The sequence below is a fragment of the Wyeomyia smithii genome, chromosome 3 (genome assembly GCF_029784165.1).
Source record: "Wyeomyia smithii strain HCP4-BCI-WySm-NY-G18 chromosome 3, ASM2978416v1, whole genome shotgun sequence".
Lineage (NCBI taxonomy): Eukaryota > Metazoa > Arthropoda > Insecta > Diptera > Culicidae > Wyeomyia > Wyeomyia smithii.
The window spans coordinates 229,449,440-229,475,189 of NC_073696.1; the positions used below are offsets into that span (position 1 = coordinate 229,449,440).

The window sequence follows — 25,750 nt, forward strand, 5'->3', positions numbered from 1 at the left end:
CTTTCGCTTTCTAAATATGGCTAATGATGTGCAGATTCGATAGCACGTTTATTCTGTAGCTAAATCTGCTGAATTGAGTGTCCTTGGGAAGTCCGAATCTGAGTCACAAGCCAGATTGAAAAAGCTTTTCTCACGATCATGGTCGTTATATGATAGATCATTTATATCCTGCCCAGAAGTGCTGCCTCATCATGAGCGTTAATTTAAATGGTTCCACTAGTCTGTGCTCTTCACGTAAGCAGTTTTAGTGACTATTCGCACAAAGTGCACACTTCAGTGGGCTAGTACCAGCAAGGATGCAATTGCTAACCCGAAGAAAGCTTTGATATAGCAAGAATCGCCACTGGCAACTGCCGAACATACAAAGGTCTGCGAAGTATGTATGTTTCCCCATCTATGGCCTAAATGGCTTCCTCATTGCTGGTTCATGTGCATGCCCTGAAGCAGGACTGGGTAGGCACAAAAAAAGAAAAAAAAAATTGAGAGGCGACGTTTAGCGGTGTCAGTCGCGTCGGCACTGTGTGAAACAGAACGGGCACTCGAGAAATGACACAAAAATGCGGAAATCGCGCCAAGTGCAATTAAGGTACATTGTTTCTTCGACAATGTAGGGAGGCATAGTCTATCAATTGAAGAGTAGTCTTGCTTTGTCAAGAAAAAAATGTATTGATAGAATTATGGCTAGATCAGAGAGCATTTGTTTCTAAATTGGCTGTCTTCGTACTAAAAAGTTCATTAGCAGCACTTTTCCTATGACCTTTTCTAGGATAATTGATTCTACAAAATCGTTCATAGAAAGTGCATATATCTCGAATGGTGCAGCAAGTGGACTTTTACAGCCGACACAAGTCAACAGAAGGTCACCGGTTTTAACCGAATGATTTCTTTTCCATTTCCGTAGTAGCAGTCAGGCCTGAGACATCGTGCATGGGAAAAGCGAACGAAACGAGAGTTTACCGTTCCGGAAAGAGCAGGATGTTTGCTACCAAGGACACATGACAAGAAGAAAGACTGAATGATTTAGCGCCGTTATGCAAAACGTGTCTCAGAAGTTCAGACCTCAGAGTCGAGTGTGAAATGCAGAGCAAATGTCCGCAATAAATCATCTGCATGAACTACAAAAATGAAGATGTGCAAATAAGTGGTTGAAAATCCGACGCAATTTTCATTCAAACTTTAAGCCGATCAAGTTATGGAGAGTCAGCACTAGATTTGTTTTTGATTTTTGTTTTATACGAACAAAAGCGGTAGTGTAAAGTTAAATCAATTAGCATGCGAATGTGAATATTTTTCAGCATATCGTTCCAATACATCAACAATCGAATTACCATAACGTGTGGCCCTCCTGCCCGATGGTACCATGCGATAAACAATTGATTATATATGACGTCGATCAGTGCTGAATGTTTCTTTCCTGGAGGGATTTCATGTCAATTTACAAAGCTTTTTTTCATTTTCACTGCATAGGTTTTTTTTTTAATTTGGTGTCAAACTACCATGCGTTTTCATTGTTTTCATGTAGCGGAATTTTTTAAATTACTACTATCTATTTATTGTTTTAGGAAAATCAAAACAATTTCCATATTGCTTTTAGCAGACAAAACTTTGTTCTCGATTCTATAGCTTTCGAGTTGTAAAATAAAAAAAATAGAAAAAAAACTTTGGACCGTATCAAAAAGATATCTAAATTTGTTTTATTTATTTATTTCACGTGTTTTCAACTGTTTGCGTGAAATCTCTCCATATTATTTCACAGTTCGATTTAACAAGCGTTTCAAATGGGGACACAGAAAAGGCTTTTGTTTTTGCATATTTCTACCAACAATTTCATATCAAAAACAACAGAAAACTTTCACTCACCCGATCGTTCCGTTCTTGAGATTGTCGACCAGCGTCGGTGGTGAACGGCAGCGCACATTCTGGGTGTACGAGTTGTACGCCACTGCGGTCAAATCCGCACTGTTGGATAAGCTGCCGAAGAGATTCCCACCGCTACCGGCACCGGCCAAAAGGGCTGCCGCTTGGGACGATTGATGGTTGCCTGCCGTCACTTGGGGAACCGTGGAGCTTACCACACACGCTGCAGCGGAGGACATGGGCGTTGACAGTAGCGGGGCCGAGGCAGTTAACGATGCATTAATGTCCACCACTGACACCTCGGTTAACTCATGATGTCCTGCGGGAACAGCTGCCCCTCCACTTGTTACCGTTGTCAACATGGCGCTGTCACTGGTGGCGACACTGTCGGCCATATAAGCAGGTGCCAAATCGAATCCGGCGCTGGTTTGCTAAGGTTAGCTAGTTCTAAATCGCGCAACTTTGACGATTGCGTGTGTTGCTGGTTGCGAAAGGCCTGACGTGGCCCTTGGTTAGTCACCTTCAGTACATTTTCGACAAACGACTGACACAACTAATGGATGTCACCGGGTCTGTTATCAAATGTTCCTCTGTGTGTTAATTAGGTTGCCCGTTGAACCGCACTGAATGAAAGCAATTCTGCAAAGTGAAACCGAGACAGAGAAAATATACGATAATTGTGTGGCAGAAAAACGATTCTCGCGTTTCGATGTTTTAATTGCAAGTCGCATTTGTTTTGTCCGTTCTGGAGCTTTACAACTGGTTATGGAATGGGTTTAGAAGCAAAGTATATTTTTCTATCATGACGAGCAATCAACTGGCATGCGAGAGTTGAAAGAAAAGAAATTGGTTTATCATTTCATAAGTCGATGTTTTCTAATGATTGTGCTGTCATCTATCACACAGCAAACTTTTTTTTATAAACAAAGTTGGAGTATTATATCGAGTGTTGTCATAAGGAAATAAAAATAAAAAGGCTAGAAACTTAAGTTAAAAAACCTAAATTAATCCACCTAGCGGTCAGACTCAGCCTTTCTCATTCAAACTTATTATTTGTAAAAATAGATTTACATGAATGCTTAAATCCAATAAAGGTATATTCACTCTTTGGGTTCTAAAATATTGATGTTGTAATTAAAGTATAAAATATGAAATTTAACGTAATGTTAGTGCTGAAGAAATAGCGAAATAAAAGAAATGAATCTTAATTTCGAACAATTTAATCACGAGCGATACCGGGAACGTTCAGATAGTACGATACCACATTTAAATCATGTTGAGGCCATATCGATCAAAGCAGGTATATTATTGAATATTCATAACTCATCAGTTAACCCTTAACTAGCCCGTTCATCTGAAACCAATATTGTTCAAATCGGTTGTGTAGTTTCCAAAATAATGAAGTTTCGTGATTTTCACATTTCGATACATCATAGACGAAGTTACAGTCCGATTACAGCAAAATTCAATAGGGTGTTATGAGGCAGCTAGACCTTTCATTTGATACAAATTCTGTGGAAATCGGGTCAACCATCTCTGAGAAAAGTTAATGAGTCCAAGAAGTTTTTGGAATATGTTTCTTTTCATAGCTGGATTTCACATTTTTAAACATAACAGGCAAAGTAACAATCCGTTTGCAAAAAAAAAATCATTGGGGTCTTATGGGGCAACAAGACCTTCCATATGACACTGATTTTATGAAAATCGGTTCAGCCATATCTGAGAAACATGAGTGAGATTAAATAGTCAACAGAACACGTTTCTTTCCATAACTTATGAACCACAAGTTCAATCTTCATAAAATACAAAAGTTAAGGGTTTTTTAGGTCGTCCGTTCATTTGAAACCAATGTTCAAATCGGTCGTGTCGTTTCTGAGATATTGATGTTTCGTGATTTTTACATTTTGATACATAACCTCTACACTAGAAATCAGATTACAATAAAATTCAATAGGGTCTTATAGGGCAACTAGACCCTTCATTTGCAATTCATTTCATTGAAATCGGTCCAGCCATCTCTGAGAAAATCTAGTGAGATTGGGAGAGCGTCACACACACAAACACATACACACATATGCAGAAAATGCTCAGCTCGTCGAATTGAGTCGAATGATTTACGACATTCGGCCCTTTTGAGCACTTTAATATCTTTAGTTTTTGCAGTGATTGCTATATCTTTCTAGGAGAAAGGTAAAAAGTGAAATGATACAAAGTAAAAATATTAAGTAAAAAAATTTTCCCGTAAAAATATTTTCCCGTTTTCATGACCTTTCAGGTCATGAAATCATGAATGTTGTTTTCCGACAGAATCATGACCTATGACTCATGATATCATGATGCAAACCCCGAATATCATGAGCTATGAAAAGCGTTTTCAAGAATGTGACTCATGGCTATTAAAAGCGTAACACATCGCTGTCGCATGGACTCATAGAATCATGAGTCACGACTCATGGTACCTTGAGTTGGACTCTGAATATCATGAGCTACTCAGAGCGTTTTTATTAATACGACTCATGACTGCTAAAAACGTAACACATATCTGTCAAACTGTGCGCCGGTATATTCAGTGATTGCAAGTTTAGAAACCGTGATTGATACCGTAGGTGGACTAGCGTATTTCATGTGCAAAACAAGGTTTTCGCGAGTGAACGTGTTGATAAAACATAAGACGAGTGTCCGGTTGCATGAATTTACTCAACACAGTATTATCAAGTGCGGTTGAAACTGAAACAACTGTGGCAGAGAACATACGATTGCTGCTAGAATTGATGGATAAGAAGCTGTGCGGCGAGTGTCATCTGCCTATTATTGATTTGAAACCAGTGCCCCGCGGTTTCTGCGATGCCTTTTGTCACATCGGCTAGCAATGTTGTGAAATCAACGGTCGTGCCCACAAGGATTTGTTCGCACAAGGGAAGGCAATGCTTATTTGTTCCGCCTGTAAAGATAAATTAGGCGGTAGAAGAATCCGTGCCTATTTTGCCGAAAAACTAAATAATGTGCCGGCTGTGCCAACGAATGCTGTTCAATTTAAACAGCTGGTGTGTACGTAATTCTGCAAGCCGCGGCAGTAACTCGATCGATTTCAATGATTCATCGGTTGCATCTATCACCCCCGCTCCCCAATCAGTTAGGTGGTGGTTGTATTCGCTTCGCATGAACTGTAAACTGCAGATTGGTGAAATACCTGTGTGTTCTCCAACCAGGTTTTCTGGCAAATTTCGCTAGCGGAAATTTGGAACTGTAAACTATCTTGACACATCACTGAAGTTGAGCATAATAAAGACTTGTTTTTTTTACGTAGAACTACATTTCTCAGGAAGATCGGCTAAATTGGGGTGGAAATGAAAATATAAAAACGGAAAAGGGGACAAAATTTTAGTTTTTTAATGCTTATGAGCCGCTTAGTTTCCAACGCATTCCCGTCATTTTTGTAGCAATCAATTGAAAATTATCCACGCATGAGCCCCCAAATACAGACAATTGTAATTTGATTATTTGAACTATTGTAGGTAGCGAACGGCTTCGGCAGTGGTTAGGATTGCTGCAGAAAACCTGCCGAAGCCTTTCGCTACCCTATTATTGAAAATTGTTATTGAAAAGTGTTAAAATAACAAGAAATAAAACAAAATTTATTAAAAAGTCTTGAAAAAGCAATCAGTTTACTAGTGGAGGATGGGTGCTAACTATGTAGCAGCGGGCAGCAGCGATAGCGAGTACCAGTAGCGGTAGTAGTAGCAGCGTCAGCGGTAAGTGTAACGGTATTACCTTTTCTAGTAAAAAGCTGCTTATGTGCGGTAGCGATAATTCCTCCAGTGAAAAACTGCCGTATTTTGGCAACACACGAACGGGGGTGTTGGCAACCAAAATGTGTCTGTCGTCAAATTTTTAGTCCGAAAACAGCTTTTAATGTCAGGAGTAGCACAGAGATGGGATCAGCATTATATCCTAAATTGAATTAAAAAACTAATTGTCCTTTTAAGGATGAACTAAATAGTCAATTGAAGAGTTAAAATTTTGTCGTTCATTCATTACACCTTAATCAAAATGTTGGGGTGCCTTGATATAGACGATTGTAAATTCGATATGATCTTCATGTCTCAGTACGAGCTCGAAATTTAAATGTGCATTAAGGAACAAATAACTGAGTGACCAACTTTTTTATAAGTAGACCCTGTTGATGTTTTCCACATTATTGTGCGAAGGAGCCCAGTTTAAAGCAACCATCAACGTCAAACATTAGTTCTACTATTCAGGATGTCCATGATGTTCACAATTTGCTTTCTGAGAGAATTTGAGGCGATATTTTGATGACAACTTATAAACATTTAAGCATCTGATAGAAACAGCTTTTACTATGTTTACACAGTTTACCTAACTATAATCGATCCGCTGCATCACGCCACGCCATTCCGATGCGTCTTGAAACAATTATTTCTGGCTGATTGTGCTCGCGAGTAGGGGAGTGCACGCGAATAAGACCGTAAACAGGAGTTTGTGTCCATGGTTTCGGGAGCGAAGAAAACTCGCAAGCGTCAACACTCGGTGGTGTGAAATGGAGGAAGTGTGAAAGAACGAGAGACAGTTCGAATGGTGGAAGTACTCCATTGTGTGTGTGATTTCGGTAGCGGTGAGAGCACTACTTGGAGTATCGCATACTTGTTTAGAGCGAGTTTAGCAACACTGGAGCATACAACCATAAACCATTTGTAGTTAAAAAAAAACTTTAAAACAAGTTGTTTTCCTTGTTTTGTGTTGCAAAATAATTTTTTTTGTGTATACTTTTATCGGTAAGATAAAACTGTTATCTGCAACTTTTCTGAAGACGTCACACCGATTAAACAAACCGTTCTGTTTCTAAAAATATTTTTTAACCATCCATAAGGCAATCCATGGGTGACGTTTCACTGCTTGTACGTTTGTAATTGTTTTTTCAAGTTACAAAACCAAAACACAACCAAACACAAAATCTTCAAATGTCGGAAAAAAAAATCTAAAGTGATATTTTATTATTGGGTAAAGGATTGTCACTGATCATACTGGAACAACCAATCGTTTGTTTTTCGTGCTTTTCGATCAGGGTTGCATCCAAGTTACGACCGTTCGAACATACCTAAGGCTGTCAAAAGTTGAAAACTAACTGAAATCAAAAGTTGAAAACTAACTGAGATGACCGCACCTGTCTCGTCGATTGCCTTAGCAACCTGCATAAATTACGTAACGCTAAAAACCCAATTTTTGGACCCCCACCCTCCCATATGTAACGAAAAGTAACGCCAAAACCTACCCCTAATAAAAATTACGTAACGCTGTAGAAGAATATGCCAAATAAAAATGCTCATATTTGGAAAGTCTCCCCATGGATTTTTTGTTACGTAACGCTGATCTTACCTCCACCTCCCCTATATAACAAATCGTAATGCCAAAAAATATATCCCCCCTCCCTCTTATAGGTATTACGTAATTCATGGATGCCGCCAAATTATTCGTGACCAAAAACAAAAAATAATAATAGCACAAAATGACATCTTCAGCCCATAAGAACATCTATGCAAAGTGCAAATGCAATGCTATGCAAATGACATTTAAAAAAATAGATAAGAAACATTTTGTGTTCTCTAATGTCATCGATAAAGATTTACAGTACTTTTTTCAGAAAAAATAAAATCCGTTAGGAAAAACGATCAAAAATGGTTGAAATGTTATTATAAATTGATTCGAACGTCTTTGGCAGGTTTTTGCATAATACTGCTGCAGAAAAGCTGCCAAAGAAAACTTATTAATTTATGTTTTACTTTGTTATGCCGTGCAAATCATAAATAATACTGACTGTCGAACTTGTTACTACAAACGCAAATCCTCAAACCCGTAACGGTTTGGCATTTAAGACCGTGAACAAAATCTGATCTTTTACGATTTTTAGTTTTAAGTTGAAAAATTGTAATTTCAGTAATTCATAATCATGAATCAAATTCCAACTTATCAGAGTGATGAATCCAATTCAAAGTTTATGAACTTTATCCTAAGTTTATTGAATTTTAATTGTAGTTTCATGAAATAAATTACTGACTTCATAAACCAAAACACGAATTCAAATATAATGTCTAATTTCATTCGTGGAACGCAAGATCACATGAATTATATTTTCAGTTTCGTGATCGATAAATCATGACATTAAGATTTAATGAACCAAAGTGAAGTTTCATAAATTAAATGTACACCCAGTCCGCACACCTTTAGGACCTTTAAGAGAAGATTAATATTCGTATTAGGAATATGTTCTGTAAATGGTCAGGAATGCTGAAAAAGCGTCGAAATGGCGGGGCTTACAATTTTCTGCATTTACATGTTTTCAACTGTGTGATATTTATAGGAGAAACCAGAAACGTTTCTAATTTTGTTTTAAGTTGTCATCGCGAGTCGTATTTTTATCAACACATTCATGAATATTTTTCGTGACAAAGTTCTAAAATAAAATATACTGTTCGTGACCAACTCCCAAACATTGCTATTTATTTTTTTTTATTTCGCCGATAAAATTTAGAAATGATTGACGAGTACATATTACCAATAACATAGAACAAGTTGAATTTGCGATGAATGCCAAAAGCTGTTTTCAAATGCAATCCCATTTCATGGAGAAAGTATGTCGCCTACCCCTTAAAATTTTCGCGCGCCTTCCCAAAAATTAGGTTTTAGATAGTATTCGTAAAATTATAAATATTTTAGAAACACTAAAAATGAAATTTATTGTTTTTTTAAGCGTCTGTCTGTTAATGGATAACTCTTGTTGTAATTTTGTTACAAAATATATGAAAATTAGTAAGGAAAACTTCTAAATCATATTATGGTTTAATTTTATAATATATGTACTACTTTCGTCAAGCATTGCCTCCATTTTAGTGAGCCAACAAACTTTAGGTGCTCGTCACCAATTCTTGGTGACTTTCGTAAAAAAGATGCATTCCTCTAATAACGGTTATGGATCATTTCTTTATCCTTCAATAAACATCAATTAATACTCTTCTTAGACTAATCGAACGTTAGTTTCAAGAAATATGCGACCTTATTAATTGTAACTAATCTTTTCGAAGCTACTTGATTAAAAAGGATAGTTACTAAAATTCCGCGAAATTTTTGTAAAGATCACATATTCATAACAACATTTGACATATTCTTTACAAAAGTCACGGTGACTAATAAGTTTATTTAAACTAGAAGAGATGATTACCAAAATTACTGCGACAATGTTAATAACATATAAGTTTTTTTCAAAAGGTCACAAATTCTATTGAACAAAACTTTTGACAAATATTCTCTCACAGAAGTCACAGTGACTAACAAGGGAAACTATTCCTATGAAGTGACCATGAAGTTATCAGAAAAATTTAAATGTACCTTTTAATGACTTAGTGACTATTCTAAGACAACATACCATTTGTACTTCAAATTATCACCGTGACTACATAATGGAAAAAATAATTTCATTTCAAAAGTGGAATAATTTCGCCTGTGACCCTTCAGAGAAGAATAAATAAATTTTAGTTCAATTATCACAGAGACAAAATAAAAGAAAAATTCGTTTTATAATCATAGCGCTAGTGTCTTCTGTAAGAAAACTAACACAAGTTTTTCTATAAAAAGTAATGGTTACTCGCGTACAAAAACTATTTCCATATTATTTTTAAAACATTCGGGGGACAATTGTAAGAAAAAAGTCTTATTTTATTTGTGACTCTCGTGCGGATTGGGCAATTTCGTGAATCGGATCGCACAAATCATGATTTTATGAAACTAGCCCAATCAATCATGAGTTCAATTCATGGTTTCCTAAATCAAAGCAAAGTTTTATAAATCGAACACCCGATTTCATGAGTCAAATGCTATATGTCCCGACTTGCAACTCACGATTTCATAAATCAAAATCAAGGTTCCAGTAGCCAAAGCAAGAATTCATAAATCGAACACCCGATTCCTGGAGTCAAATGCTAAATTGCATGACTCGTGACTCATGATTTCACGAGTTCAGCTCATAATTTCATGGGTTAGAATAAGCCAAAGCAAAAATTCATAAATCAAACACTCGATTCCCGGAGCCAAATGCTATATTTTATGACTCGCATTTCATGATTTCATGAATCACAATCATGGTTCCATGAGTCAAAGGGAGAATTCATAAATTGAACGCCCGATTTCATGAGCCAAATGAGTCAAATTTCATGACCCAGAAATCATGGTTTCAATCCAAATTGCTCATGATGTCAGCAAAGCAGTAACGCACGGGGTGCGTTACGAACAATTGGCTCATGATTCCATGAGTCTTTACTCATGGTGTATATTCATACCATGAAAATACATCCAAATCATGAAATCATGAGTCATTTTGCCCGTTTTCGAGATTTTATTTCTACCCGTGTAGATATGACTTTTAATTTCAACTTCAATCCCGAGCAAGGCCGTAAACATTAAAATAGTACAATATCAAATTTAAATGATGTTGAGGCCACATATTTTGATCGTAGCTATAGTTTTAAACAGCCTGCGGGTTACATTTCTTTCTATAACTTTCAAACCACATGTTTAAACATTATGAAATTCATTGTTTAAGGGTTTAAAAGCCCATTAATTTTAATTCAACTATGTTGATAGCTTCTGAGATGAAAGAGCGTTTTTCACATTCTGACGCAGCGCCAAAACTAATAGTTTGATTACAATGAAATTCAATAGCAACCTAAGCGGCAAATAGACCCTCCATTTGACACCAAGATAGAAAGAATCGGTCAGACCATCGCTGAGAAAAGTGAGTGCGAAAAAAAGGTGCACATACACACGTACACACCCATACACAAACATATACACTTATACATGCATATATGCAGAAAATGCTCCATTCGTCGAACTGAGTCGAGTAGTATATGACATTCGGCCATTTGGATCGCTTTTCTACCTTTTAATTAGCCAGTGATCGTTAGGAGATAGTCAATATTTTTACTTCCATTTTGTGATTTCACATTTTTATGAACAACGGACAAAGTTACAATCCGATTGCAATGAAATTCAATAGCAACCTATGGGGCAATTAGACCTTTCATTTGACACTAATTTTGAGAAAATTGGCTCAGCCATCTCTGAGAAAAATGAGTGAGTTTAAACAATCTCAGGTTAACTTTTCTTTACATAACTTTTGAACCATATGTTCAATCATAACGAAATTTAAAAGTTGAGAGTTCTGGAGACAGACCGATCATTTGAAATCAGTTTTATTTAAATCGGTTATGTGGTTTCTGAGATATTGATGTTTCGTGGTTTTTACATTTTGATACATAACCTCTAAACTAAAAATCCGATTACAATGAAATTCAATAGCAACCTATGGCGCAACTAGACCTTTCATTTGCAATTAATTTTATGAAAATCGGTCCAGCAATCTCTGAGAAAAGTGAGTGAGAAAAAAAAGTTGCACATACACACACACATACACACATACACACATACATACATACATACAGAAAATGCTCAGTTCGTCGAAAGGGGTCGAGTGGTATATGCCATTCGGCCATTGGGACCACTTTTGTACCTTTGGTTTTTCCAGTGATTGCTATACCTTTCTAGGAGAAAGGCAAAAACGAAAGGAGCAGGAAATTTGTAAATGAAAAACTGGTAAGAAGAAACTAAAATCTCAAAACTGGAAACCGAAATTAAATTTTCAAACTGAAAACTCAGAGCTCAAATTTTAAATGTTATGTTTTCGCTGCTTGTTCACAGAAGATATCTGATTTTGTACCAAATAATCGTCATTTGTGGAAAAATTTTACTTTTCTCATATCATTTAAAGAAAACGGCAGCTGAAACGCATCGAGAGTTGAAAAAAGAGTTTACGGAAATGCTGCTCTCGGTGACACAAAGTGCCGCCGTTTTAATGACGATACTTTGCTTTGGTATTGGAAGCCCGCCAAACCAAAACAAAGAACTTGGATTACTTAGGGTTGAAAGCCAAGGAACGTTGAGTGTTGTTTTTTCGCCTATGAACAACTGCTCCAGCAGCAAAAAGGTAGGGTTTCTGCGTTGCATCCTGGCGGGTGATGAATGCATTCATTACAGCAACAAAAAAAAGTCATGGGTCATGCCGGAAACGAAAAACATATATTTGAAAACAGATAGGTAATTAGAAATTGAAAACCTTAAAACTAAAAACAAAAAACGAAAACTTTAAACTGAAGATTAAAAATTAAAAACCAAAATGACCATCGAGAAATGGTCGATGCTAGATCTTGAATAGAAAACCTATCTTTAGAAATATAAATTAAAAATTAGGAACCGAAAACCGGTAACTGGAAATCTAGAAATAAATATTCAACGAAAATTGAAACTAAAAACTTAGAACTGCGAATGGAAAAGCAAAAACTGGGAACTAAAATACAAAAACAAAACATCTAATTGACTTTACTTTTGACTAAAACCTAAACCTGAAATCTGGTACAAACAAAAACAAAAACCGTAAATTAAAAACCTAAAACCGAAAATTATAAATTGAAAATTAAAATTTAATAACACATAACTCAAAATTATTTGTTTATTTGTTCATCGTCTTCGATCACATCGTACAGACTGGTTTGTCTTATGCTATATTTTTAATTCTATTTTCAGAAGCTAAAAACAGAAAACCAGACAATTAAAAAACAGGAAACAAAAAAACTTAAAACTGGTGACTGAAATTGAAACAATAACAAGAAAACGGGATAGACAACCCGAACGACTCTACGGCTCTACGTCAAAATCGTGCGCGTTTTAAAAAGAAATCCTAGAAAAGGAGTACTCAGGACTATTCTGTGTTTAGTTGATTCGCACAGATTTTGAAGGTCACTAGCAAAGCAAAACCTTGGTGCTACATTCCGATTCGGAGTTTGATCTTCTGTTTATTATCCAAAAACTTCGCAGCCTACTGTTTGTTGAACAGAATGAATGCGGGGCTAGTGCTTCGATCCTACTGACATTAGCCGTCTCTCCCGAGCCGAGACTTGAACCTACGAAGACTGGCCTTCGAGACCAACTGGAAGGACACTAGAGAAAGTATTAGGTAAATCGTAATTTTACGAATGCTACTCTAGTGGAGAAATCTTGTGATATGGGACAAACTGGAACTTCAGTTGAGTTTACATTATGATTATAAAATTATTTTTTCAAGTAACAGTTTATTAAATCAAGGGATCAAAGGTAACATTTATGTTTACCGACAAATTAAACAACATTTAATTTTTTGATACACGTAAGAATTTTCTTCCACAAACTCAAAAATTTTCGTATGCTGAAAAATTAACAGAATGGCACAACGGTGCTGCATGCGACGATAAACGCTGCACCCGGTAACTTTTTCATTACGGTCACCGAATAATTCAGTGCCAGTCGGTAATTAGAGATACTGAAGTGTAACTTCCTTAAGCGTTCTGTTGAATGAAACCAGTGTGAGTGTACCTCCTTCTGCAATGTAGACAGTAGTGTGCAAATTAATACGATCTATACGGACATTAGAGATGCTTTTAATACGGTGAACCATGACTTTATGATTGGCTGAATGTGGTGTTCCTCAAGGTAGTAATTTGGGACTAATTATAGTCTCTTTGATTCTACCAAACGTGCTGATCTATGCGGATGATTTGTAAATTTAACTCGTCATTCGCAAGTTAGACGATTGTTACCCTCTACAAAACATGCTTGACAACTTCGCCAAATGGTGTTAACTGAATTATTTTGTGATCAGTCTAGCGAAGTGATGTCTAATCTCATATCGGCGTTTGAAGAATCCATCGATTACCAACTGATTCTCAAAATGCACTAGTCATCCATCGTGGAGAAGGTCAACCGCCAACTTGGCTTTATTTCAAAAGTTTCTGCTGACTTTTTCGATTCACTTTGCCTACGTGCATTGTACTTTTCTTCAGTGAGATCTATTCGCTTGTAGTATATGTAGTGCCTCAAAGCGCTCAAAGTTGTGATGTTTACACCCTAGAAATTCTACCAAGGGTGGCGTACATGAAATTGGGAGAATCGAAACTTTGTTTTCGATTCCAAATAACTTAAAAATACATAAAATGTCGAGATCAAGTATCATCTCGAAAAAAAAGTTAACCGAAAATCGAGCCGTTTTCTGGGCAACCATACCGTCCCATACAGTCATTGCCACTCTATGCCACATTACTTGATCAACTCCAGGTCAAGACAATGGCTACGACAAACTACCAGAAACATTGTGCATGGCGACAACGACTCTATGATAAGTGTGGGTAGATTCCAAGATGTGTGCCACTTGTTCGTTTTTATCGTGTCAACAGAACCTTCCGTCAGCCTATTTGTAGTAGCATGCGATATTCTATGTATTTTAGTCAGATGATTTTTGTCAATCAAACAATGTCTTAAAATCACTCTACGTTCCATGCAACAGCAGAAAAGGCCCAAAGAAGAGATATTCACTTTGTGGTGCTGCTCTTCATTCGTTGCGTGCCGAACCGAAGACGAGCATCAAGCACCGAGTACATATTAAATATGGAACAAGCGTTACCTTTGCTTCGTCCACAGTGTTGTGCGTGCTTCACCAAATATGTTGTTATCTGTACCAGCATGTTTTCCTTCAAGACATCAGTTTCAAGAACATTCTCACAGCAGATCATTGGATTGTTAAAGTTAAAATTAAGGTTGTTCGAAACTTTCCAGAAATGCTTTGCCTTGGATATCAAAATAAATCTATGATCATGGAGGCAAACTTTAGTTGACACATTCAGACGGGAAGATTCAATCAATTGTTTTCTTCTGTTCTGACTGACGGTTGGTGTCTATTTATTTGCCGTGAGATGACAAAATGACGTAAGCGCCTTTTTTTTAATTTGATTTTTAATGTCAATTTGTTCGTTATTCGAAGAGCTATCTTTTGTTATAAATATTCCTTTTCGTTACTACTTTTTCGTACGCTGAATAAATTCAAGAAAACAAAATGATGTAGGTCTCATTCTGATACAAAAATGACAAGACATTGATACATTTGTGGCCCATGTTGAAAAACGGTTCAAACGGATCTATGGCAGGAAACTAAAAATTGAGAATGCAGAACTGGAATTGTAAACTACGAAATATGAGCTTGAAACTGTAAATTAAAAACTTTTACAAACAACTGGCCGTTTTAAGTTAGAAACTGGAAACTGAGAAGTGCAGATTGAACATAGAAAATTGGAAACTGATCATTTAGATTTGAAAATTGAAATCCAGAAACAGAGAAAAATAAACGAAAAACAAAAAATAGATATTTAAAAACCTGGCAAACAAAAACATTTAGAATTTGGAACAAAAACATATCAATTTTCAAAGAAAACCAAAATTGAAAACTAGATGGACACTGAAGGCAGAAAACTAAATACTAAAATTTTAAAACAAAAATTTCAATAATTGACGAATAATTTCAAAAATAATACGAAATATATTGTCAGTTGATTTAAAAACTGGCACAAATTTTACAGTTCTATGTAATTGATGGTAAACGTGTCTCGAGGGGTTATATACCTTTTCAGTTTTCAAAAAAATGAAAAAAAAAAATTCAATGCATTATCTTGAACAACAACTTCTTGAGAACATTTTCACAAATTTTCATATAGATCTGAGCGATGGGGAGAAGGTTAGAGCGATTTGAAGCGCGCTTCGTTACGGCCGCATAAGTTAAACTTGAAACTTTATGCGCGTTTATCTCGGAATGGTGTTTTGTTTCTCAAAAAATGACTGCCGTGTTTACGAATGCCATGAAACGATTTTCTTCATCTCTTTTTTCAAATGTTCGTTATGGAATTCCGCGGTCGTTGAACGATCGTTTTTTGATATACGAAGTTTACTTCGGCTGAAAACAAAATTTAATGCAATTTTCAGCGCTCAAAACATGTTTTTTGGGAAAAACCTGCCCATTTGCGCTGAAAATAAAATACTTATAAAAATGATCGTTCAGATACCTGGCACACTTCTAAACTAATGAAAAAATATGAGTTTTTAGATTTCTGTTGGTCTACTTGGTCGCTATCGTAAACACCGCAAACCTCTGCAAAAAAGAAGGGTTTTGGGGAAACGACCGTTACTCCACAAATAATTGGTATTTGTTATGATCAAATGTGTTTTGAAGTAGAATACTTCTCTCAGGAAGTTCGGCTACATAGGGATGTGAAATGAAAATCTAAAACCGAAAACAATGAAAAGTATATTCAATTCCGAATCAAATGAAAGTAGTTTTGTGAAAATTGGTTGATTTTTGGCTAAGTTATATATTTTTTAAGAAAACCAGAATTTCTGGCTTCTATCGCATATTTTTTTCACGGAGCTACAAATGATGAAAAAATGCAAGAGCTTCTGATGTGACTTAGTGTGGGTTGTAGCTTTAGACAAGTGTTACTTGTGCGTTTACTTGAAGTTTTTCAAATACTCCAAAAAATATGAGTAATGGTCAAAACCCTGTTTTTTACCTTAGCTCACATTTTTATGTTTATTTCGGTTATCTTTCAACCGATTTTTTATGTTTTGGCGGAAATACTTCAGATTTTGAGGGTGTTTCGAAAATTTCTAGTATGAGCAAATGTTACACTCAACAAGACCTACAACCTACACTAGGTCACTTCAGAAGTTCTTGGAATTTTTTTCATTTGTAGCACAGTGTAATTGAATGAAAATTGCAATTGCAGCAATCAGCCTTTTTCAAGGCTACTAAATGTTTTTGGAAGAGCATAATGAATGGTTATTAATAAACTGCAACTGAGGTTTGATGCTGCTGCAAATGCACAGCAGTGTGATGTTTGTTACGATTTGTTGATACTGTGCATAACAAGCGGTATATGTATACGAAACAAATCCGATTTCAAACAGAAAAGTTCGGCACGTTCTGCTCACGATGCTGAGTCCGTTTAACAAAATTCATAACACTTCATGAACAAGGATGTAACGTCTCGAAGAAGACGGTTATAGTTTGACATCACAGCAGAATTTCAACCTTCATACTCATGTCTACCATCGGCTATATCAAACACGCAACAATTTACTTCCATGCGAAACGGGGACGGGAACATTTTCTTCTTCCAAGCCGCGCAACACGACACAATACATGTTGTTTTGTTGCCTTAATAAGAGCTCTATCGGTCCGGCTCGACAGAATGTCCACAATAAATCGTTTTTTAATCCGTGTTACGAAACTGAGAAAATCTGTAGGAACTGAAAATAAAGGCGGGTCCCGAAAAATTGGATGTAGTTTTCGTACATGAGTATTACGACATACGAAATAAAAATTTTCGAACGTTGTAGAATGGTATAACTGGAAACCACACACCTTTTTTTTTCCAGTTATATCATTCCACAACGTTCGAAAAATTTATTATGTTAGAGCGGATATCGCACGCTATCTGACCATGAAGCATTTATGCAATAATTGTATGAAAATTGCAATTGCAGCAATCGGCTTTTTTAAGGCTACTAAATGTATTTGGAAGAGCATAATGAATGGTTATTAATAAACTGCAACTGAGGTTTGATGCTGCTGCAAATGCACAGCAGTGTGATGTTTATTACGATTTGTTGATACTGTGCTTAACAAGAAGTATATACGAAACAAATCCGATTTCAAAATGACTGGCACGCAAGCAGCCGGGTTATCTTTCTTGTAAAAGTATTCTACATCAACCTTGCGGTCGTGCCTTTGCACACAACCCTCCTGTAATTTTTAATATGGAAAAATCTGAGTTTCGAGTTTTGATCAAACAGAAGTATCTACGCAAGAAAACGATATCCGAGACCAAGGCCAAGCTGGATAAGTATTACCCGAACTCTGCAGGGTCAGTTGAAACGATTCATAAGTGGTTTAGGGGCCATCCACTTACAAAGTGGCCAGATTTTAAACAATTTGAAAACAATACGGAATATATCGTTTATTTAAAGTTTTATGTTTTTATTGTTTCATTTCACGGAGACCCGTTAAAGAAACTTCAAAAAATTCTAGATTGATAAGTATCGTATCAATTTTGAGTCGTGTCAGTTTTTGTACTGTGGAATGAGCACCCCTCTATTCACATCGTGTAAGAAAGCAATCGAAAATCAGAAATGAAAATGTAGAAACACAGCACAGAGCAAAGTAAGGCTGTTTGTAATGACTTAGAACCATTCCATGCTCCATGCAACTGTAGAAAAGTCTCCAAGCTACTGAGCAATGAAGTAATAATGATAGCTGATAAGTCACAAAACTGTCCATTATTTCATCTATCCAACGACATAATCATTATTATTTTTTATCGTTTCATTACAGAAATGACCATTTGAAATCTTTCATTACGACGTCACACGTTGGTTTTAGTTTCCGTAGAATGTACCACGATATAGTGCCGTAAGACGTAGCTCTACGTCAAAATGTATAGCGTAAAACATTTTTGCTGACTAATAAAATCTAAACGAAATTTCGTAACGCAGTTGATCTTATTGATATTATCCGTTTTCGTTTAATTCACTTCTCAAAACTCTTAGCGATGCCATGTGATTTATTTTACAATAAATTGTCCATTGATGCTCAGAATAGCAGTTTGAGGATCAATAATAGGTACGTGAATCTCCCAGATGGTCTCGAGGTACGAAGCTGGCTTAACAAGCCAGTCATCGTAGGTTCGAGTCTCGGCTCGGGAGAAACTGTTAGTGTCAGTAGGATCGTAGTGCTAGCCTCGCAATTGTTCTGTACACTAAACAGTCGGCTGAGAAGTCTGTGTATAATAAAACAGAAGGTCAAGTTCCGAATCTGAATGTAGCACCAAGGCTTCGCTATTTTATAGGTACGTGATCACTAAAAATTGTAATATTGTTCTTTAAACTGAATAAACATGGCTTATAATGTCTTCTAATGCTTAGTTCACCCAACTCAAGAACCCAAGGTGCAGAAGTCAGAAATCATTTTCGACAGTGATTTCAAATCCTAAGATGGAGTTTTAGAAAAATAGTCTGAAGTTGTCCAAAATGACGACTTACAATGCCTGTAAAATAGCCCAAAACCCTTAAACACAATCCGCTTTGAGCGTTCTTATAATATTGATATTGTATTCAAATTTCAAAGTGATGATGGAAGCAGAGACAAACTGAGGTACCATTCATATAAAAATTGTTAATCAAAATTGTTACTTTGATCCACGAAAATACATTTCGTGGTACGTCTTTTCGTCTGTGATGAAAGTACGTGAAGATGTGAAAAGGACGTGAAATTTCTGAATTGAGTTATGCTAAAGAGGCAGTGATATATAAGAAATGATTCTCAATTTGAAAACCTTTGACCCCAAGCAACTCAGACGACGTTCAACTATGTATAAATAAACACTGAATTTGAATTAACCCTCTAGTGCCCAATGTCGCCATTTGGCGGGCTTCAGTTCAAGTTCTGAAAAGCTTCAACAAATACTTACAAAGTGTTTATAATGATTCATAGTGATTTTACCGAAGCCCGTCTAGAAATTAACTTGAGCACAAGGAATCAGTTAAAAAAATTAGGAAATTTTTTTTCAACAAACTCGAAGTTAAGTGAAAAGTCCAGGATGAAGAAATAATCAAATCAAGACAAATTTATCATTGGGGGTTAAGTTTTTTTAAGCATTTTCCAAAACATTTTTATTCGAATGAGAAAAAAAACAAGAAATCGGAAACGAGAAGTAGAATTCACAAAACTAGAAAAAACTAAAACTGGAAATTGAAAACTAAGAACTGAAAATTGGAACTGATAACTTAAAACGAGAGTGAGGCACTGAAAACTAAAAATGAAACATAAAAAACTGAAATCGGAGAACTGAGTGCGGGTCGTGTGTCTCTTACATAAACATAGCGAAAAAAAAAACAACTTTAACATTCTGTGGAACGAATGTGTTATATGCTCGACTGCGTGTATACGGGGGTTAGGCATTTTCCTTCATCTCTCAGATATGGTTGAACCAATTCTACCGGCATCAAATGGAAAATCGATCGCTAATTAAATAAATTATAGGCACGCTAAAGTTTGAGAGTTGCAAAAATAAAACAAAAAAGTGTATTAAAAAAAAGTGACTGATTTAGTTTGAATTAGTTGCAAATAAAACATTTAGCTCATTCTGTGCCGAACACGCATCAGTATCGGATGTATTTGGTGATCGCTCCGATAGAATATAAAACAAAAGACGCGCGAGCAAGTGTTGGCATTGTTTGCCTGGTCGAGTGAAGGTTCAAGGTCGCCCGCCTTTGTGCAACTGTTTCGCATCGTGGCTGTTTGCTGGTGCGTAAGCCGATTTGGCTGCTAAGTGATTTGTGCTACAGCAGTGGACGAGAATCTCAACACAAAGGAGAAAAAGAAGAAGCCAACAGTTGACAGCGAGTTGTGTTGCTGTGCTGAGTGATCACACACCCGGCTCGCTGCTGGTGGCTGTTTGGAGCTGCTGTATTGGTGCTGCTGGCTGTAACGGCTGCAGCTTCGACCGTTCGGACAACCAACCCTGCTGAAAGGAGAAGTAAAGAGGTACGTGTTCTGTCGGCGCTAGTGCGCTAGATATAGCGCGATGGATGTAGATCCCTCGCCTCCCGTGCCACCATCCCCGAACCCCTCCGACCCTGTCCCTCCTGCCAACCCTTCCTCTGTTAATTCTCCAGTCCCCACTCGCCCCAGGCTTTACCCGGACGGATCTCAGGGCAGCTTTACCGTTTTCTTTCGGCCAAAAGCAGGACCGAAATCGAAACCGTTAAACATCCTGCAGATTTCGAAAGACCTGACGGAGGGGTACAAGGCCGTGACCGAAATCTCCAAGGTCAGATCCAACAAGCTCCGTGTCGTGGTCAGCGACCTGGAACAGGCCAACGCTATTGCTCGCTCCGAGCTTTTCACACGCGAGTATCGCGTTTATATACCCGCACGAGACGTGGAGATCGACGGTGTCATAACCGATTCGAGTCTGTCGGTCGAGTGTATCTTGGCAAGCGATTTTGGCTGCTTCAAAAATGCTTTGTGTCACGACGTAAAAGTAAAGATCATAGATTGCAAGCAATTGCGGTCTGTGTCTCTTGTCAACGGCACAAAAGTGTACACTCCGTCAGACTCGTTTCGTGTTACGTTTGCCGGATCTGCTCTCCCTAGCCACGTCTCGATCGACCGGGTTCGTCTGCCTGTGCGATTGTATGTACCCCGTGTTATGAATTGCACCAATTGCAAGCAGCTAGGCCACACAGCCGCCTACTGCTGCAATAAGGCACGATGTAGCAAGTGTGGAGAAACTCATGCGGACGATTCTTGCAGTGTAAATGCTGAAAAATGTATTCACTGCGGGGAAAATCAGCATGAGCTCTCCACATGCCCGGTGTACATGCAACGCAGAGATAAAATCAAGCGGTCACTCAAGGAGCGTTCAAAGCGATCTTACGCTGAGATGCTGAAGAAGACCGTGACCACTTCTACCATAACATCGAACCCCTTTGATCTGTTGTCCTCTGATGAAACCGATTCTGACGATTCACCAGCGGGAACAACTTATGCCAATCCTGGGGCGTCTAGAAAGAGGAAAAATATTTCCTCTCCTAAACTTCCCCGAAAAGGTCCTAAGATTTCCCAAAGTAAAATGAAAGTTACAAACAAACCAAACAGTGCTGCGGAAAAACCGAAGCAAACTCCTCCTGGGCTTGCAAATTTAAAGTCCCAGAAGGAGTTCCCAGCACTGCCAGAAACATCTAAAACCCCAGTTGTTCCTTTTGCACACCTAGTTGATGAAACAAACTCTGGATTTGTGAAATTCTCTGACATTGTGGACTGGATCTTTGAAACTTTCAATGTACCCGATCCAATTAAAGTTTTTCTTACAGCATTCCTCCCATCAGTTAGATCATTTTTGAAGCAGTTGACTGCCCAATGGCTCCTCCTTGCAGCGATTGTATCCTTCGATGCCTAATTCATCTGCGTATATGAAGGATTCTATCTCTGTCTTACAGTGTAATTGTATAAGTATTTTACCAAAAATGGATTCATTTAAAGTTTTAATCAATAGAAACAAATGCGATGCATTTTCCCTTTGTGAAACTTGGCTTACTTCAAATATTGATCTCAACTTTCATGATTTTAATATTATTCGCCTTGATCGAGACACCCCATATGGAGGAGTACTTCTAGGGATTAAAAAGTGCTATTCTTTCTATCGTATTAACCTCCCCTCGATTCCAGGCATCGAAGTTGTCGCCTGTCAAATGACAATACAAGGTAAAGAGCTTTGTATTGCCTCAATATATATTCCTCCCAGAGCACAGGTTGGGCAACGGCTGCACTTTGATTTAATAGAACTTCTCCCCTCGCCACGTTTGATTTTGGGAGACTTCAACTCTCATGGTGTGGCTTGGGGTTCCCCCTACAATGATAACTGCTCCTCTTTAATCTATAACCTTTGCGATGACTTCGACATGACTATTTTGAACAACGGTGAAATGACACGTATCCCGAAACCTCCAGCGCGCCCAAACGCTTTGGATCTATCCTTATGTTCGACGTCGCTACGGTTGGATTGCACATGGAAGGTAATCCTCGATCCTCACGGTAGCGACCATCTGCCTATTCTTATTTCAATTACTAACGGTTCAACTCGCATGCGACCAATTGACATTCCGTATGACCTCACACGGAATGTCGATTGGAAGTTATACGAGGAAATGATTTCAAAAGCGGTCGAGTCGATTCAACATCACCCACCACTTGAAGAATACAACCTCCTCGCGGGCTTAATCCTCGACGCCGCGTTGCAAGCCCAAACGGAGAAATATCCCGGCGTAACGATCAAAGAGCGACCTCCAGCTCCGTGGTGGGACAAAGGGTGCTCCGATGTCTACACGCAAAGATCCGACGCGTTTTTGGCCTTCCAGAAGGGGGTATACCCGACGACTATATACGGTATTCGGAGCTTAATACCAAGCTTAAAAGCCTGGCTAAAGCGAAAGCGAGGAGTCTTCAAGTCGGTGGATATTTGATTTTGCCAGGAAAGTATGTCCGGACTCTGTTCCTGCGCAAAACTTTGTTCGCGATACGTCTCCGGGTCACGACGCGATAGAATCACCTTTTACGATGGCAGAATTTTCAGTTGCCCTCCTGTCCTGTAAAATAACGCACCTGGGTTAGATAGAATGCCAAGAGGCGCTTGTTGAACTTGTTCAATAAGTTCCTGGAGCAAAACATTGTCCCGCAGGATTGGAGGCAAGTGAAGGTGATCGCCATCCAAAAACCAGGGAAACCAGCTTCTGATCACAACTCTTATAGGCCGATTGCAATGCTATCCTGTATCCGGAAATTGATGGAAAAAATGATACTCCGTCGTTTAGACCACTGGGTCGAATCAAATGGTCTACTATCAGAAACTCAATTTGGCTTCCGCCGTGCCAAAGGGACGAATGATTGTCTTGCGTTGCTTTCAACAGATATTCAGCTGGCGTATGCTCGCAAAGAACAAATGGCGTCTGCGTTCTTGGACATTAAGGGGGCTTTTGATTTCGTTTCTATTGACATTCTTTCGGGTAAACTTCACCGCTACATGGGTCTTCCCCAGGGCTCATGTTTAAGCCCCCTTCTTTACAACTTTTATGTAAATGACATCGACGAATGTCTGGCAAATTCATGCACGATAAGACAACTTGCAGACGACAGTGTAATCTCTGTTACAGGAGCCAAAGCTGCCGATTTGCAAGGACCATTGCAAGATACCTTGGACAATTTGTCTGCTTGGGCTTTACAGCTAGGTATCGAATTCTCTCCGGAGAAGACTGAGATAGTAGTTTTTTCTAGGAAGCATGAACCTGCTCAGCTTCAAACACAATTAATGGGTAAAACGATTTCTCAGGTTTTGGTACACAAATATCTTGGTGTCTGGTTCGACTCTAAAGGCACCTGGGGTTGTCACGTTAGGTATCTGATGAAAAAATGTCAACAAAGAGTGAATTTTCTTCGTACAATAACCGGACAATGGTGGGGAGCCCACCCAGGAGACCTTATAAGGCTTTACCAAACAACGATACTGTCTGTTATTGAGTACGGGTGTTTCTGCTTCCGCTCCGCAGCAAACACACATTTGATCAAACTGGAGCGAATACAATATCGTTGTTTGCGTATCGCCTTGGGTTGCATGCAGTCGACCCATACGATGAGTTTGGAGGTCTTAGCTGGAGCACTACCATTGAAAAACCGCTCCTGGAGCCTGTCTTCTCGCATTCTGATCAAATGTGAGGTCTTGAACCGTCCTGTGATTGAAAATTTTGAAAGGTTAATCGAACTTAATTCTCAAACCCGTTTTATGACATTGTATTTCAATCACATGTCCCATAATATTAACCCTTCTTCGAATATTCCAAATCGTGTCGACTTATCAAATACTTCTGATTCTACTGTGTTTTTCGATACATCCATGATAGAAGAAACTCGTGGAATCCCGGATCATTTACGCGTGCAGCAGATCCCCAAAACTTTTTCCAATAAATATCGAAACATCAACTGCGACAATATGTTCTACACTGACGGGTCACTTCTTGATGGGTCCACTGGCTTCGGTATCTTCAATAACAATTTAACCGTCTCGCATAAGCTCGATAATCCTGCTTCTGTTAGCGTCGCAGAATTAGCTACAATTCAGTACACCCTAGGGATCATCGAAAAAATGCCCACGGACCATTATTTCATCTTTACATTTCATCGTTCCATTGAGGCTCTCCGATCGATGAAAGATGTTAAGCACTCTCCGTATTTCCTGGGGAAAATACGGGAACATCTGAGTGCTTTATCCGAAAAATCTACTCAGATTACCTTAGCGTGGGTCCCTTCTCACTGCTCGATACCGGGTAATGAGAAAGCGGACTCTTTGGCTGAGGTGGGCGTAACAAACGGTGCAATTTATGAAAGACCAATTGCCTTTAATGAATTTTTCTCATTTGTACGTCAGAATACGATCATCAGTTGGCAAAATGCTTGGACCAGAGGGGAACTGGGAAGGTGGTTACATTCCATAATCCCCAAGGTGTCGACGAGCCCGTGGTTCAAGGGGTTGGATGTAGGTCGGGATTTCATTTGCGTGATGTCCCGGCTTATGTCCAATCACTATAGATTTGACGCGCATCTCCGTCGTGTTGGGCTCGGGGAGAGTGGTATCTGTGCCTGTGGTGAAGGTTATCACGACATAGAGCACGTTGTTTGGTCATGCTCTGTACACCGTGACGCCAGGTCTAGATTAATAGCTTCCCTGCAGGCCGAAGGTAGGCAGCCGGCTGTTCCTGTTCGTGATGTCTTGGCGAGCCGTGACCTATCCTACATGTCCCTTATATACGTTTTCCTGAAATCCATCCACGCCCCAGTTTAGTCCTACCCCCTTCCGCCTGCATCCAGCCTAACGACAAGAGCACGTTAAGACCCCGGATCCGGAAACAGCAATCAGACCCGCACGATACTCTCAAGGCCCGAGGGAGACAACCCAATATGCCAGTCCGTAATATCTTGGCCCAGCAGCGGAACATGTGCTTACCTATGGCAATGAAAACCATCATACAGTAAACCAGTGCTTTTAATGCAAAATATTATAGCTTTAAGTTACATTTAGTTTCAGCTCGTAGTCGGCAGCGAGAATAAAAAATTTGCTTTTAGTTATTAAGATACTTTAGAAAGTAAGCTACCAGATATAATTGGCGTCGTTAAACATCAAATTGTATTTGTGCCGTGTCAAATAAATTATAGATGAACAAAAAAAAAAAACATTTAGCTTTACACATGAATTTTATTAGAATTGGGTTTGTGGTTTAGAAGTTTTGTTAATATGGATACCCCAAGGCAACCATTTGGGATCGCTTCTGTTTATTTTTCTTTTTTTTAGGCCAATCGGCA

The 25,750-nt window shown here is 38.3% G+C and overlaps 1 protein-coding gene across 1 annotated transcript in view; it reads right to left on the minus strand.

Moving 5' to 3' along the window:
• The window catches only part of LOC129726590 (ATP-binding cassette sub-family G member 4-like), a 102,942-nt gene that overhangs the window by 61,198 nt on the left and 15,994 nt on the right, over positions 1–25,750 (minus strand). The window contains exon 2 of the mRNA XM_055683485.1: positions 1,861–2,496. Coding sequence (XP_055539460.1) covers positions 1,861–2,252 — 392 coding nt within the window. The 5' untranslated portion in view covers positions 2,253–2,496. The remainder of the gene's footprint in view (positions 1–1,860; positions 2,497–25,750) is intronic.